This window comes from Meleagris gallopavo, chromosome 3, assembly GCF_905368555.1.
Source record: "Meleagris gallopavo chromosome 3, MGAL_WU_HG_1.1, whole genome shotgun sequence".
Classification (NCBI taxonomy): domain Eukaryota; kingdom Metazoa; phylum Chordata; class Aves; order Galliformes; family Phasianidae; genus Meleagris; species Meleagris gallopavo.
Window position 1 is genome coordinate 30,710,904 of NC_139406.1, and position 17,152 is coordinate 30,728,055.

Here is a 17,152-nt window from a genome sequence, read left to right on the forward strand (position 1 = left end):
TCTTCTAATTCAAACTCTTCATATAAGACTTCACATATATACATATTTTCCTTCAAGAGCATACAAAATTATCTGTTTGATATTCCCTTAGAAGATAGCCAAGATGTTAAGTGTTCCACTTTGAGAAAATGAAAGAAACCATGATGGACTGGAGCTGCTGCGGTTTGGATCCAATCCTGCCTTCTGAATTATAAAATAAAGCCAAAATAATGAGACCAAAAGGAAGCAGAATATGAAGCTTCCGCTGCACACGTTTTCACTTGCAACTTCAGTGCTCAGTGGAACATAGGTTTAACAACTGCACCACCCAAATTAGTGTCCTGAAGAACTGTAGCACTTGTTGAGACATTTCAGGTCCCAGTCCTCAAGAAAGTTTTGCACAAGATACATCTTCGGTTAGTTACCGAGGTTATCAACACAAATAACAAAGCAGAAGAAAGAGTAAAGCAAGGAAGAGAAAGGTATGTGTGATAAGCATGGCTATCAGAACTCAGCATCTCTGTAGAAAAAGAAAAAAAAAAAGTACACAATTTGATCGCTCATCTTTTTCAGCTATTTTTTTCTGAACTTTGTCATTGCAGCATAAAATTAGGCAAGCAGCCAAGTCAACAAGGCTCTCTTTCTAGTTAACACTTTTTAGAAAGTAAGGATTTGAGTAGCAAAGCCTATTTATTAAATGACTCTAAGACCTAACAAAACTTCCTACTACAATCCAGCAATAAATCCCATGGATGACACCTGGGCTTCTAGCTGCAGAGTTCTTTTGTTTGTTCACAGCAACAGATCGGTTAGAAATAACTACAGACCATTCAGGCCAGAATAATCAAGCTAGTTTTCTTGCATTCTTTTTCTTTCTATGCAACATTTTAAAAATGTCATGCATCAGAAAACAATGCCACATTCCGCAAAGCACTTGAACTAGTGCAGTGACTTCATTTACAGATTCTCTATAGTGGAAAAGACAAGGAGAATCTCTAGGAGAAGCTAAAAATGACCTGCCCCTTTGCCACCTTTGGCATTGCTAGGTGTTTAAACGACTGTAATCTATATATTTCCTGTATCTATTAAAAAATGGAAAAAAAAAACCTCAAGTTTTTGTAGGGTTAGTTTGTTCACCCTGTATGGGAATTGCTAGGTCACAGCCTGAACCAGTGGCTGAACACGAGGTGACAAGATGTGGCTAACCCAGAGAGCTCAGGTACAAGGAATGCACCTGAATGACTGAGGGGGTGGACCCTCCTCACCTTCATTTAAGGGTTAGCAGCCAAGTGAGCAGGATCTCTATTCAGAGACTGTGCCCTTCTTGAGACTCCAATAGCTTTTTGGAAAGGGTAAGCCAGTTATCTCTGTATCACTTTCTGAACTAAATCTTAATGAATACCTTTACAAGCATGCTCCTATCCTTGTAAAAGGCACTATCATCACCTTCCATTGCAGCACACTCTTAACGTACTGGAACCAATTCATCTTTGTCAGCTCACCACAGTTACTTCTAATTAGCTTATATAAAATATGTTCAAACCCTGTGAAATTTTAACTCAGAATTGCTTGTGAGATAACAAGCATACACCACTTAAACTTCTAATGAATAACAGCACTTCTGACCTACTCTCTGTTAGCTGAATACCACTTCATGTGTTTTATACTACTCCAGAGAACAATTTAAAGGAAATTTCAGATATTTCTGTTGGCCTGGAGCACTGGTCTTTTAATAGGCATAAAAATCAGTTTATCTGAACATCTCAATTATATACTGAAAAGTGTTAAGATAAGGACTGAAGTACACCTAATATTTCATTTTTTAAATTGAAATTTGAAAAAAAACCAATTTCGTCACAATTAAATTTCTGTCAACTCCTGACACAATCTTCTTAAGTACTTTTACATAGGCTGAGAATTTAAATATGGACATACACTAAGGTAAGTAGCTTAAAGAAAATTTAGGAAAATCTGTTCAATTTTTACATTAAGAAAATCTTTTGTTAACTTGGTCTTCTAACTCATTAACAGGCCACCTTTTAAGTCACACCACAAAAATCTATGTATCATTTCAGGAGCTCAAGAGTATTCTAGTAGGATCCAAAGATTTAGTACTTACCACCATTCTCAAGGCAAATTCCAAAAGAATTGCATTCTAGTCATTTCTCAAGAAGTAAGGATTGGAGAAGTATGCCACCATTAAAGTAATGGGAAGAACTCTCAACAGCTAAAATGAGCATCCTACTATTTTAACATAAGGGGAGAACTCTCACCAGCTGTATGCCTATTTCATCACAGAGCATTTAAGCACATCTACAGCATAGGAGGTAAAAACACATACTAAAATGCAGAAAAGGAACAGTTGTTTTCAAGCATTACATAAGCACATAGTTCTATTTTGGAAGCTTCAAGAAGTTGCCTGTAAATTAGCATTGCTTCTATTCCTATTATAAATCTTATACCCTTCATTAAGTCTAAGTAACGTGGGCTTTTAAAACATCAGACATCCAGTGGTTCATTAGTCTTGCCTTCTAGTACTTCTGTAGCTTTTTAGTAAAAACAGAAATACTGCCTACTTCTTTCAAATAGCAGATCAATAGACTGAAGCAGTGGGATGATAGAAGTGGAAATGAATAACAGAAAGAGTGAGACAGAAAGTATGTAGATTCTTCAAAACAGTGGCATAAGGAAAAAGAGCAGGAGAATAAATCAAGGAAACAGAACATATCCTAGGTGACCACAAATTCACAGCCTTTAAGAAATTATGTAGATTTTAAAGAAAATCTACATATGACATACAAAATTCTGAAGTGTTTCTGTTACCATGTTTAATAAAAAATTGTCTAACACACAGCATCCACTCTGCTTTCTTCACGATCTTCCACCTTCCTTACTTACAGCCTTATTCACTTATTTTCCTCTGCGCTTCCAAGCAAAAGACCAACACAACATCAGCCACCAGCAGTCACAAGCCATTCAAGCAACCCAGTGTTCAAGAGAAATGCCATAGCAGTCCAGCTGCTCCTCATTCCCACAGCAGACTTTTCAAAGCAGCATCATTAGAGTACTGCAGGTATGCAGACTGCTGCCCTACATTTCAAGCAAAGGGGAGATAAAGGACAAGGATGTCTGTATCTAAAGGTTTAATAGTTTATCTGGTCTGCTTTTTCATATCTACTAAGAAAGAGTAAAAGGTCTTGTAGCCAGACTCACTTTTTCTACAGTTCTGTAGCTCTAAACATGACACAGCACACATTACTGTTATCTCACACAGGCCTACAGTTATACAAGAGATTGGTAAAACAAATTAAGGACTTTGAAATGTCATCATTTAATGGAAGTTCAAATAATCAAACTTCAAAAATGCTACTCTTTTCAAAGGTGACACTGGTCTCCAGAAAGAGAACTTCAATTTGACAGCAGCAAAGTCTTAAAACCATTACACACTGATGCTCTGTTTCTCCAAATTCTATAAAACTAAGCAGATTTAGTAGATTCATTGCTGTGAGGTACTCCACGGGGCACAGGGAGCATCAAAAAAAAGAGCAGCAGCTACTAACAAGAAAAACCCTAGGTTACTAAACACTGAAGAAAGGATGAACAGCTGTGTTTCCCTGAAGTATACAATGGAAAAGATACCAGAGTTAGAAAGACGTAGTCCAACAGACTGAAAGTGGAAAGGCTCCAAGTTGGAAAGGAAACAAAAATGGGAAATGAGTGAGCATAAAAGAACCACAATAGCGAAGACAAGTTGATAAAAAACAATTTCAAAAGGAAGTTAACATAATAGAGCACCTACAGGTCCACCCACCTTAAGTTGTAAAGGCAAAAATTTGAATACAATTGGTTAAGAAAAAAGTGAAATGACTACTTACATGTTTTTGCCGTTGTTGTATAAAAAACTTTTTCCTTTTGAAGGAAATTTTTAATATGTTCACCCTAAAAGAGAAAGGCAGACCATGAGACACTAAATAATGTTTGAAGGGAAAATAATAATAATAAAAAAATAACATGGTGTGTAGTGAGCGTAAGAGATTACAGTTGTTAAACATTCAGTAAAAAATACGCAATCATCTCCTGTATGTTGAGTGGCAAATAGATGTCAAGAAACTCAAAAAATTTTAGCTAAGGAGGAAAGGTCTTTTGAAAATTAAGGTTCTTCCTCATTTACTCTTTAAATAGCTCACATAGCAATTCTCTCCCACCAAATCTATTCTTGCAGTAAAAACTTGATGACATCCTTTACTAGCTGCACAAATGTTAGATGTGTCAAGTTTGTATAGCTTAAGAATTATATGACAACTGTGACTAAAAGAACAAAATTTAAGACCTTAATGACATGACAAAATTGGTCGAACAGTATCTAAAATTGCCCAGAAATTTCACAGAACATTGAAAGATAATGTATTCCTCTTAACAACAAAAGCATTGTAATCATAGTCAAACTTGATGGATGAAAACTGTAAGAATGGGTGTTAATCTTTTTTTCACATATTATTAACACTGTAAAAAAATACAACAAACTATGTAGCTGAAATGAATACTTTTCCATACATACGTGGTATGAATAAAGATTTTCTAAGGCTAGGATTACACTGGAATTGGTGCTTAAGGATATAATTAAAATGAAAAGTGTTTATCAGTTTTGCTAGATTGAATAAACTTCTAGGCTCCCACACATTTTCCTACAGCTAAACAAGATTTGTCTGAATTCTCAGTTCTTTTCTACGATACTTCTTTTCAATAATTGAAATCTATGCATTCTGGAAAAAAATTCACTGTCTGTAATCAGGTGGAACCATATGGATAGCTGGAGAAAGCTATTTCAGGTCTGATCAATGTTTGTGGAAAAAGCCATCTATACCACACCAAAGATTTTCAGGAGGTTGCTACTAAAGGTCTCAAAATACTCTGTAAACTGCTAACATTTCACAGCATCTTAGATTTCCAAATACAAAGCATATCAAAGATCATCTCAGTTCTTAACACGGTTTTTTACATCACTCAGCAAGTAGAACAACAGCATATAATCCATTCTCCATTCCTGTGCAGGATGCACTGTCTCAGAGCAACTCTCCTTGTTCACAGAGGAGATCATATATGCAAGTTACAAAGAAGTGAACTGAATGAACAATTCCTACTGTTGTATAAAAGGGGCAGAAAACCAAACCTGTGCTCACATCCAAAAAAAAATATTTTCCTCTCTCAATTACAGAACCACAAATGAACAAGAATTTCATTTATAGTATTCCTAGGCAATTGTTGTTCAAGGTATTGGAAAGTTTAAATAATATCCATCTTTTTTGTAAGGACAATTCTAGAAATATCTGCTCCACTTGACTTGCTGCCTCAAGTGATAATGATCTGTACTGTATATCTGTAAGCTCTGCATTCCCATCTTGCCCACAAGTCATATAAATTTGTAGTAGTACTTACTGAGGTGGAACTCATTACTATCTATCTATCTTAATGTTAGTGCTACTCTGGCTGAAGTAGTACTTTTCCAGTTTCTTTCCTTTCACTTTTCTTTACTTTTGCTTACACTTCAGCGTTTGGAGTTGTTCACACAGTTGCTGTCACTGCTCTTACACTAATGTGGTGCCAGCAGAAATACAAAATACAAATGAGTGACATTGCAGACTAAGCATAACATCCTCCAGCTAACAGCAAAAAGGTAGCCAGCATCTTAAAACACCAAGACTCTCTCCATCTCTCCCCACTTCTTTTAAACAATTTTCTGCATGACCACATAACCACTTCATGTCAAATCAAGGCAGTAAGTCTCTTTTATTTCACTGTATATACAACATACCTCTCAATTCCACTCATTCTTAAAGCATAACTAAGCCTATTTAATTCAGTGACAAACAACACTTGCTAATCTGACAGTTTTATGTAACATTAACACAAAATCATTTGCAGCACTACGCCTATTAGTCAAGGCAATGTTCACATACAGCACAAGTCACAGACTAAAGCGAGAGATTAAGGATTTGAAGGATTTAGATTTAACAAGGGTTTGAAGGTGTCACATCCAAAATGAGCTGAATGGATTCCAGTTATTTTAACAGGTGGCTCAGCTGCCCCTACCACTCACCAATCATCTGTCCAGTGAACACGCAGCTTTCATGAAATATCAAAATTCACCATTTATTTTTAAAATGCTCAATAGCTGAAGCTCAGTGACATGATACATTTTTGGCTCCTGTCTTTCTATCATTCACAAGGGTCAAAGCAGATTCGTCACTCACTGAACCATAGTTACTCATTTCTGAGCACCATGGAGGTTCTGCTGCTAACAGCTGGTATTTTTTGACCCGAAGGAAAAATATTTCTTAACTGTAAATCTTACGGTTTGCCCTAGGAAGATTCAGTAGGAAAGCTCCTGTCAAATGTTGTCTATGTAAGACTCAGTTCAGTAGTTTCTTGATTTTAGCTAGCAACAAAGCAGATATTCCTTCAGCACTTTCTCTCAAGTTATCAAAGCAAAGAATCCGCACCCAGTGAACAGCTTATAATACACTACCTTTGCTGCTGCTGTAGAACAGAAGGGAGCCTGTACATTTTTGCCTTTAGGATATTTTACCTGCCAGACAAACCTGGAAATGACCACATAATAGTAAAGCACCCCAAGAATAATTTTCTATAGAATATGAATTTTGAAGTTAAATCAGAAGTTATTTTTAAAATCTGCCTTGACTTGTGTTGCCTCTGCCTGAGTGCTCAGCTCCTTACAAAGTTTGCTTTCATTGAAAATCCTCCCTTTACCAAGGCAGGACAATCTATTCACTGCCTCTCTGTTTCCAAACACTTTTGGTTCCCTTTGACTACTGCCATACAACACAGTTGTATGGAGATCCATTAATGCTGCAGAGCACTTTGGTGTTGAAATGAGTGCTTTGATGGTGTTTGCTGCCACCTTGAGTTCCACGTTTATGCTGAAGCCTCCTCAGTTCACAGGAAGATGACTTACTACAAGCAGTTACATAAAAAGACTAAATAACAATTCCAATTATCTGAATAGGTTTTTGCATTCTCAGGCATAGTGTTTCATGAGGAGCCTCCTTATGCTTTCAACGCAACCAACATACATTAAAACTACACTGCCAAAATGTATTCCACTTGGATGTCTAAAAATAAATTGAAAATATACACTACAAGTGCATACAATACTAGCTCACATACTTACCTGACAATTTATTATTATTTTTTTAAATGGGTAGGGAGAGGTTAGAATGGAAGAAATAGATAATTCCTGAATGAATAATTATAACCTACTCAGAAAATATCTAAAGTCATCCCCTATGTAGTGGGTTTATGCCCTTTCATCCCTTGCAACCTGAGAATACAATTTTAAAGAAAGAGTGGGAAAGCTTGAAACAATTGCAATAGCAGTCAATTGAAACTACTAGCACCCATAACTGCTGTTTCAGGAGAGAAAGTTATTCAAACTGAAAAAATGTTTTTGTTCCCACCCCAACTCTTTTTTTTGTTTTGTCAGTTACAGTAGTTTTACGGGCAAAATGTTTTAGCAGCTGTGTTTTACTCCTGAAGAGCAAGAAGGAATAAAAGTATGTAGATTGCTTCAAAAGTAACATGTCCTAACACGATAAAAAAGGAGACATTATGTTTGAGGCAGTTCTCGAACTATAGGACATTGTGCATCCCTCTTGCCTTATATGCTGTAAAGCACTGTTTCCCTTCTATTAAAAATATATAGTACTCACTTTAAGATGTTGTCACTATGGTTTTCAAGGTGTTACTATTGCCTATTCATGCCAAAGGACACTAAAGTTGGCACAACAAGCCTTGCAAAAGATAGAAAATGTGCCTGCAGTTGCAAATTTTTAAAATTTGCAGCTGTTTCAAGAAGCTGGGAGATTGACATATGAAAGGATGGAGCTCAGGGCACAAAGATGAGAGATAAAAGTTTTCTATGCTGCAGTGTGCATTAGAGGAGTAAAAAAAACAAGACACTACTGTGCTATATGAAAGCATTATTGACATGCATTTGTGATGGCTACAGTATATTTAAGTTGAAAGAGAAGTCACTGCAATGAAAAGAAAATCCAGAGAGTATATGGTACATTTACCATTAAAATTTAAATGGAAACCTATTTTATTATTTTATCCTAGGAAATACCTATTAGATTGTGCTCCTAATGATCTGAGCGAAGAACTTGTGCATTTAAGGAAGATCGCTTATAGGCACTTTCTTGCATAATCAAGGTGCAAAAAGCCAGTAGAACTCACTGAAATGCATTATCCTGTCATGAATACAAGAACTTAATAGTTTTACTGAAAACTTTCTCCAGAAAAACTGTTACAAATTATGTGAGGAAGTTATGTATAATATGATAAAACTGTACTTTCTAATGTAATTACACTTACTTTAAAGAAAAAAGAGGGAAACATTCTTTTCTTTCTAATCCAATCAAAAAAATCCTAAGGAAAAGCCAAACCACTATATCACTTGCCATTTACTTAACGGGTTTTACTATAATATAAATAAACTACATAAATACTACTCATAACTAGAGCTTTCCTAATTTCTGATGTCATTTACATTAGACATCTTGTATACTCTTCTTCCTATAGAGAATATTTTCTAAAACACTGCCAGGTGTTGTCAGAACCATAGTACAATGAAAAAGTCTCTTCCCCCATAGACTCTAAATCTTACAAGTTTCCATTAGACAGCCTTGTCTGATGACATCTAAAAATTTACATGTTAGACTATTCCTGTTTCAATAAATCCAATATTCGAAGTAATTCATTTTACATTTCTATGAAGCGAATATCAGACCATTAGCTGTTGAGCTTCCTAGTTATGCTGATTTAAACAAAAACAAAAAATGCCACTACACATCTTTATGATCAACAGCAGGACGCATCTCTAAAACCACAAAGTATTCCTATTTATACACTGATACATCTATGTGAGTGGACTCAAACAAGATTTCACACAGTTCAAGTAGTTCAAAATTCCTTAAGAATTAACAAGTTTCATTTTCACCAGTGTAAGGAAATACGTTAATTCATAAAGAACAAAATTATATACTACAAATTTCTTTGAACTAAATGTTAAAGCAGATGAAAATACAATTAAAAGACCAGATATAATTCTTCAATAATAAATGAATTTACCAGGGATAGAAGCTTGTGCAGATGAGTTTTCTATACACAGCAATTCCACTGGATGCAATACCAATCATGAGATCTAGATTATGGAGATCCTGCAACAGAAAAGTACTGTAAGAGCAGATGCATAAGTTTGTGCAATTCCTATTAATCTACTTATAAATTCATTTTCAAGTTTTCTATATGTAAAATGTAACTCCCATGGCAAAAATTCAACCACTTGTTAGGATTTATTTTATTTTTTTCGTCTTTTCTTTGATCCTATCTACTAGGTATTGCAGTCACTAAAACAAGCTGTAATGCTAATCTAACTATATCAGATTTAAGACAACATGACATTAAAGTTTCCAGCCTAACCTTACACTAATTCAGCAGCACTGGTAAATAACCTGCAGTATTTCTTAAGATCGGCCAGTCAAAATTTTCGAAATGGGACAAAATTTGTCTTATTCTAAGCTGACCTCCAAAGAAGTCTTACCAAAGACTGGGCAAGAGGTAGCCACAATTCTGCATATGCTAAACCAATATGCACATGCATATGAATATTTGAAACACAAAACTGAATCAATTGTTAATTAAGAAAGAAACCTGTGTATTAGCTTCACATGCTAAACTGGAAAGATGCATCCATAATTTACAATAGCTTTATGATTACTGAGACAGTCAAGAAAAAATAAAAGCTTAAAAATAAAGCAAAAATTTGAGGTTATTAAGAAAAAAAGAGGAAAGAGCTGAATGCTCAATTTGAGGTGAAACCCAAACTGATGTTACAAAAATTAGAAATCTTGGCTTACATTTTCTCTGTGATGGACCTGCGATAGTACATCATAGACAAGTTTCTAAACAGAGCAGAATATGTGCATATATCTACACAAGCATAGAACCCACTAGTTAAAATATCAGGTCTGACTCAAATCTAGCTTTGGATTACTTTGCAAAGGATGGCCAAAGGTTCTATTAAGGCCTTCAGTACTTAGCTGCTCCTCTAGATGGTACTCTGTGCTCACTGAAATACACGTAATTCTCGTATATCCAGTCCCTATTTCTTCATATTAGTAAGATACAGAAGAATAGACCACATACCATATGAACTAAAAACAGTGAAAAGTCTACAGCAAATCCTTTAAAAATGATTGAATAAAACTGTGATACATGTACATGACTGAATTAAGCTGAATCCAATTTGCAACAGTTTACAAAACCTGTGAAATACCACAGTACTTCACAAAGAATGCGCATAACCTAAATATTTAATAAATAATACATCAGCACTAAAAACTGACAAGAGAGACACCATTTCTATTTCTATGAGTTTAATAAATGAAAATTATATAGGTAACTGTACAAACAAGCTTAATCTCAGAATAGTGCAGAATTCACTGAAATGATGAACAATTCCCTGCAGCAGCAGGGCTACCTGCTACCCCACTTTTCCAAAGGCTGCTGCTACAAGAGGTTGTTGAACCTCCATCTGAAGATGCTCCTGGCTTGCCACAGTTTATGGCAGCATAATACAGAAATCCAGATCTTGCACCTCTTTATTTTAATGTGCTGGGGAAAAAATTGAAGAGTTTTGGCAAGGGAATACATCTAATTTAGCTGCTTTTGTCCTGATACCATCCAACCTAACACAGAGCAGAAGCCTGTATTACTGCAACTTGAAGCTTACTCCAAGTTCCTGCATTAAAGAAAAAATAGTATCAAAAAAATAATAATAAATCAATAGTCTGAAGGAAAAACAGCTTAGGAGAAAAAAAAAAAATGAAAGCCTAAATTATTTACCAGAAAAAGAACCACAGAATCACAGAAAATTCCAAGTTGGAAGGGGTCCATAAGGATCACCGAATCCAATTACTGGCTCCACACTGGACCACCCAAAATTCAAACCCAATGTCTGAGAGCATTGTCCAAATGCTCCTTGAACTGCATCAGCTTGAGGCCATGCCCACTGCCCTGGGGAGCCTGCTCCAGTGTCTGACCACACTCTGACGAAGACTCTTTTCCTGATGTCCCGAGAATTAGCTAAACACTTGATGGGGATTAAGTAGGCCAAAGTATTCTATTTTTTCTAGAAGCTGTGCCAAAACAAACTTCATATTCTGCCTCTACCTCAGTCAAAATACCTAATCTTCCTGGCTTATTCATTTAAGGAATTCTTCTGTATTAAACAAGTAATCTGAAAACAAGATCTTGGACCAGCCTAAAGAAATAGGATCTCACAAAAGAAAGATGAGATAGATGGGCACTTACTTTCCTTTCTAAGCATCTGTGCTATTGAACTGCACTGAGAACTGTCACGCATATACTTCTTTTTCCTTCTTTCTTTATAGAGATAAGCACACGAAATAAAAAACCCGCAAACAAGGTAAAAAACGATCATGTCTGTGATCTTGTTAATTAAATATTCATTGATTTTTAATTTCAAATGCAATTACCAATAAGATTTTTGTAGACATGAAAATAGCATTGATTCTGCAGGTATCCCTTCAGTTTCTATAAGTTCCCCTCCAGAGTAGAAACAGGTTAATATCAGAACAATTATTCATCAGATCAGATAGTGTTCTAAAGTAAAAAGAAGATATAGTACAGAATTCAAGAAACTTCGATATAATTTTGAGGCATTAAATTCACTCTTAAGTTTCTTAGTATCAGATCATTTTTGAATATAACACTCTAAAGGTTCTGATTGATCCTCAGAAAAATGCAGAAATGACTGCTGATGAAAACTGAACTCTGTTTAAGACACTACTCAAAGTGTTCTGTTTGGTTGTTAGAAGGAAGCACATGCTTGAGTTCTGCAGAATGACTTCACATAACAGAACACTAAGATTAAGGAAACTAGGCATTCATCTGATGTTTCATCATCATCATAGAATGACCTGGGTTGAAAAGGATCACAATGATCATTTAATTTCAACCTCCCTGCTGTGTGCAGAGTCGCCAGCCACTAGAAACGTTATCCAAAAGCATCCCTCTCTGGATCACAAGTACAAGAGGACCAGTTTCTTCTGTCTATTAGCATACAGGCCAGTTGTTACCCACTTTCTCTGCCACGCAGAATATCTAAGACTAAGATTATTTTATCCATGAGGAAAGAGCTGAATTACAAGGATTCACAGAGGTAAAACCTTTCCAAATGTCAGTTTTGTAACTAGCCTCTGCTAACATCTATTCAAAGCACTGGGATTTGGCAAAACACAAAGGAAGATTTAAGAACAGTATTAAGCAAGGAAGGCTATGAAGAACTATGCCAAATACCCCCATCAAAGCTGGGGTTTCATGTAATAGTCTCAGTAAAGATATAGTGAGGGGAGATATCTAACCTTCACTGCAGACTTCAGAACCAGAGACTCTTTCAAACTTCAGAAAAGTATTGTTTACAGCTGACATGAACTACCAGATGAGACCAAATGATGAATATTCCTCTGTAGGACTGCTGCTGCAGCATAGGCTTACAACTTAGCAAATAATAGAGTATCTACCAGGACAGGACACCAGGAATGACCACTCCGATGAAACCCAGTACTACTACTTTTCTCATAGGCTTTGAAAAATAAATGAATTGCAACAACAGTATTAACTCAGATGGAAATAGTAGCAAAACAATCTGCATCTTAGCTGCCTGGAATAAAATGCTTTGACTCAAATGTGTACTATTCGATTCAGATCATACAAAAAATACTGTTTGGTGTGAGGTAGGGTAGGTGATCATAACTAGTAGTCAGACATCCTGTGCCAGTAGATACAAAAGAATGCACTGAAAATAAGAAATAGACTGTTTAAGCAGTATTTCCAGATACTACTCTGAACTGAAATCTTGTTTGGCTGAAAAACGTCTCGGTCCACTCTGAACTGTCCTTCCTACTTGACACTGATCTCTACTAACATCCTGTGTATATTTCAATAGCCTACAATTCAGGAAGTCTATAAGAAATTTAAATAATTTCAGAAACTGCATCCCATGAATTCTAAGAGAATAGAATGTTTGTCTTATCATGAAAGTCTGGAATTTAAGGTCTTTTATCAAAACAGTAAGCAACCAAAAAAGTTAACAGGCACAGACTGATGAACTACAGGCATACAGGGAAATCTGAGGTGTGATGGGTAAGGGGCTCTTCAGCAAAGCAGAAATTTCACAGAGATAACAGAAGGGACAGTGAATCCAAACAAAACCAGATTTAAGATACTCATTTAACCTCATAGAAGGGTAAATTTTTACACTGTCAAAAAAACAGTGTCATAGTAAGCATGAATGAATTTCCAGTATCACTCACCCACAACCTCTGCATTTGAAACAATATATCTTAACAGTTGTCAAGTAAAACTGGCCTCTCCTAATTCCCCTTGCAGATGTTATGAGCATAGTTTTCATATTCTAATCCTTTCAGTCTTTTCCTTACCTTTCTACTCCCACTTTCCCTTAAAAAACGGCCACTACTGTTTTTCAAAATAATTTTTCCATGAGTATGAATGTAATTACAGTAGCTTTATACATGAGTAGTTTAGGGATCTTTATTAATTCAATGTACTCACTTATTTATGATAGCGTACGTAAAAAAAAAGAAACAATTTTACTAAGAAAATGATCTTTTCTATCCACTGCACAAGGTTGCAAAAGATCTTAAAGACCATTTAGTCCAACCATTTATCTCCCACCGATATTTCCCCAATAAACCACATCTTATAGTGCTACATCTAAAAGTTTCTTGAACACCTCCAGGGACCTTGACTCCACCACCTTCCGGGCAGCCTGTGCCACTGTCTCACCACCCTTTCTGAGAAGACATTTTTCCTGGTAGCCAATCTCATCCCCTGGTGAAACTAATGATATTTGCATTAAAATCCTCAATATCAAGCATTATCAATAAATCTCAGATGAATGTTAGTAAAAACAGCAGTCATCTTCATTAAGGAGCTCAACCTTCTGCATTGCACTTCACTAGGTTTTTATGTTGCAAGCTATATGCCAAAATAGTTCACTAATTCATAAGAGCACAAATTATCATTTGTGCACCAGGATGCAAGAAAAAGAAGTATTGGCAATTCAGACACTGTAATTAAACAATGAAATACCAGTAGACAACGAAATGCTAGGACATATTTCTTATCAATGAATACTGTGTGTCTGAAGGGTCAAATACACCCCTAGTGGTTACCTACCACTTAGATTCAGCCTATAGTCAGAGGATACAGAAATAAAAAATGGGTCAATATTTTTAATGCTGTGTAAAGAAAATGAATGCTGCTTATATTGAGACATTCATAAACTTTAGTAAATTTCTTAAGTAAAATGTACTGCAGCATTAAACTATATGTTTTTAAGATGCATTGTAACTCCTTTGAGATTAATCTAGTTTTTTTTATTTATTGTAATTCCAGAATCTAAGTTACACAGAACATTTGAAAAAATATCAAATTCAAAAGTGACACATGGTAAAGTCAAGAATGAAATGCTACGGTTTGTATTGCTGTATATATCTATAACAATGTGTATATAACATTTTGCAAGTGAAATATTGCAATGTAAACATACTCTACCACTGTGCAATTCCACTCCATAGAAATCAAGGGTCCGTGCTATATTTATGTAGCAGGACTCCGCTTCAGATTGCTTGAGGCCACTGAAAGAGGGCAAAAAAAAAAAAAAAAAAGATTTAGACCATAGACAAAATAAGATACATGACATTAAATTTATTCCAAATGCAGGAAAAAAAAAAAATTCTACTATCTAACATCTGTGAAAAACTTCATTAAAGAGTTCCACAAAGTACTTGACTTGTTAAGAACTTCCTAAGAGACTCCCAAAATTGCCCAAGTCATAAAACAGTGTCATTGCCTCAGTCATTCAGCACTTTTCAGAAAAATCATTCTTAGCTGTTTGTTTAAGGGGATAAGGAAACAAGGCCTCTATAATGGCTTCTGTTATAACAAGAAGCTGTATCTACAGACTTTATATATTGTTTACTATCTCAGAAGGAAGTTGTTAAGAAGAAACATTAGAAACAGGAAACTATGCAAAAGTAAAGGGAAAAGAGGGAAGAATATTAAGTAAGTTAATGTTATAAAACCCAACAAGCTAAATGTACAATCAATAAACAAAATCCTATTTTTCCCCCTGCTGCTAGGTGTGAAATGTGGTGCCAGACTTGCAAGGATTCTATCTTCTACTTCTTAAAAAACTTTTTAGACTCTGACATATCTGCTTTCAAAAAGAACTCAAAAATCCTCACACATCTAATTAACTTTAGAACTTCACAGAACTTCTATAGGGAATCTACTAGGAGCTTTAAAACACAAAAAAATCAAAAAGTAATCCCTACATAGTTTGCTCTCCCAGCCTACTAATTATTCATCCGAAAGGACTGCAGCCTAAAGAATATCCCCTTAAGCATGACAAAAAGGTAGTTGCTTCCAACAAATTGTAGGGCCATGATTTTATTATCTGAAAATTGATTAGATAAGAGCCCACTCTAATACAAAATCTGCTGTAGGCTACTGACATCATGTTGTGCCAGCAATAATCCTGGTCTTGCAGCACAGACCAATGAATCAGGCACTACAGCATATTAGAGAAACTGTCAGAACAGAGATCAAACCATCACTATCTATCCACATTTAAGAAAAGCCTACAGATACTATTGTCTCATGGCTACTACTAAATGCAGGAAAGAAACAAGAAATAATGCCCAGTAAATTATATTAATTAAATGTGATTTAAACTAACAACCCGTAAGAAAAATACATAAAATTATGTTACATTAGGACTTTAGATAGAGAGACATCTCATATAAAGCAGTAATTCTAACTTTTAAAGGAGTGATTTCCTTGAAAGTCAGCCACCTATTACTTCAAGATACTATCCTTCCTTCTAAATTCCAAACAATACTAATCTTCCCTGGAACTGCCTTTCTAACTATTATCATTTTTCATGAAAGCAATTAGAAAGACCAAGTTATCTTGAGTAATAAAGCCATTGTCAGCAGCGTGGCTTGAGAATGTCACAATACTGGAATAAGGATTGAAGAGGAAACAAAAAACTGTTTGCAGATAAAGTCCTTACTCAGATCTACATCTACGGTCACTACCATCACCTTGATTTAAAAAATAAAAAATAAAAAAAAATAAGTTGATCTTGTGTCTTTCAGTATGTCAGAAAGGTTGAGGATGGAAAAACAAACATACAAAATAACAATTTGATTATGCAACAGGATGTTCCCTGCCTATATATTTTCATTTTGTTATTTTTTTATCAAGAATTTTACTTAGGAAGATAAGGAAAGCCTGACAACTAACAGGAAGGAATGCCTACAAATTTTAATTCTCAATTTGCTTATATAATCTACTTCAGATTAAACATGTCTCGTTTAGGCCAGTAACAAGTACCTCAAGACAGACTTAAGATTTTTTTGTTTGTTTGTTTCCCCCTACTCATCTGATAGAGCGGAAGGTAACACTACAAGTATGGGGAGTAACCGAGTGAAATAAAAAGGCAAGAGAAAAGAATACCTCTACAGACTTAGAGATGAACACAGAAGGAAAATATCTGAAGCTTTACTAGTTTGAAACGATAGCAGTTTCTTTCTCAGCACCTACATTCTGCTGAATAGTATCTTAAGTATGTTTATAGAACTTCCTTCTAAGTTTTGGCAAAAGAATATGAAATCCAGTTAAAAATATTGCATTGGAGCTAGAGCAAATATAACGCAATGCGTCTTCTCAAATCTATATTGCATTTCAGTAATTATGATCATTCATTTTTTCCCCATGATAGTTGAAGAATGAAAAAGAACAGGTTTTCACAGGGCTGGGTTTGAAATCTTAAGAATGGTTTAAAAAGTTACAATAATTTTCAGATATTATACAAGACCTATGGCAAATACTACTAATTCTCTTCAGATCTCATTTCAAAACATTGCTCTCCTCAAACAATAAGATAAATTCACCCTTTCATGTTTCCTTCTTAGAAGGTGCAGTGAATACCACAATCGTTCTTATCAAATAAGTTGCTGGCACTGAGCTCATGAAAATAATG

The 17,152-nt window shown here is 35.3% G+C and overlaps 1 protein-coding gene across 4 annotated transcripts in view; it reads right to left on the reverse strand.

The window, feature by feature from the left end:
* PTPN3 (protein tyrosine phosphatase non-receptor type 3) overlaps positions 1-17,152 on the reverse strand; it is a 160,609-nt gene that overhangs the window by 52,855 nt on the left and 90,602 nt on the right. For all 4 annotated transcript variants that reach the window (XM_010708587.4, XM_010708588.4, XM_085220542.1 and 1 more), the window contains exons 9-11: positions 14,654-14,741; positions 9,127-9,215; positions 3,855-3,918 (exon numbers count right to left, since the gene is read on the reverse strand). In XM_010708587.4, coding sequence (XP_010706889.3) covers positions 3,855-3,918; positions 9,127-9,215; positions 14,654-14,741 — 241 coding nt within the window. The remainder of the gene's footprint in view (positions 1-3,854; positions 3,919-9,126; positions 9,216-14,653; positions 14,742-17,152) is intronic.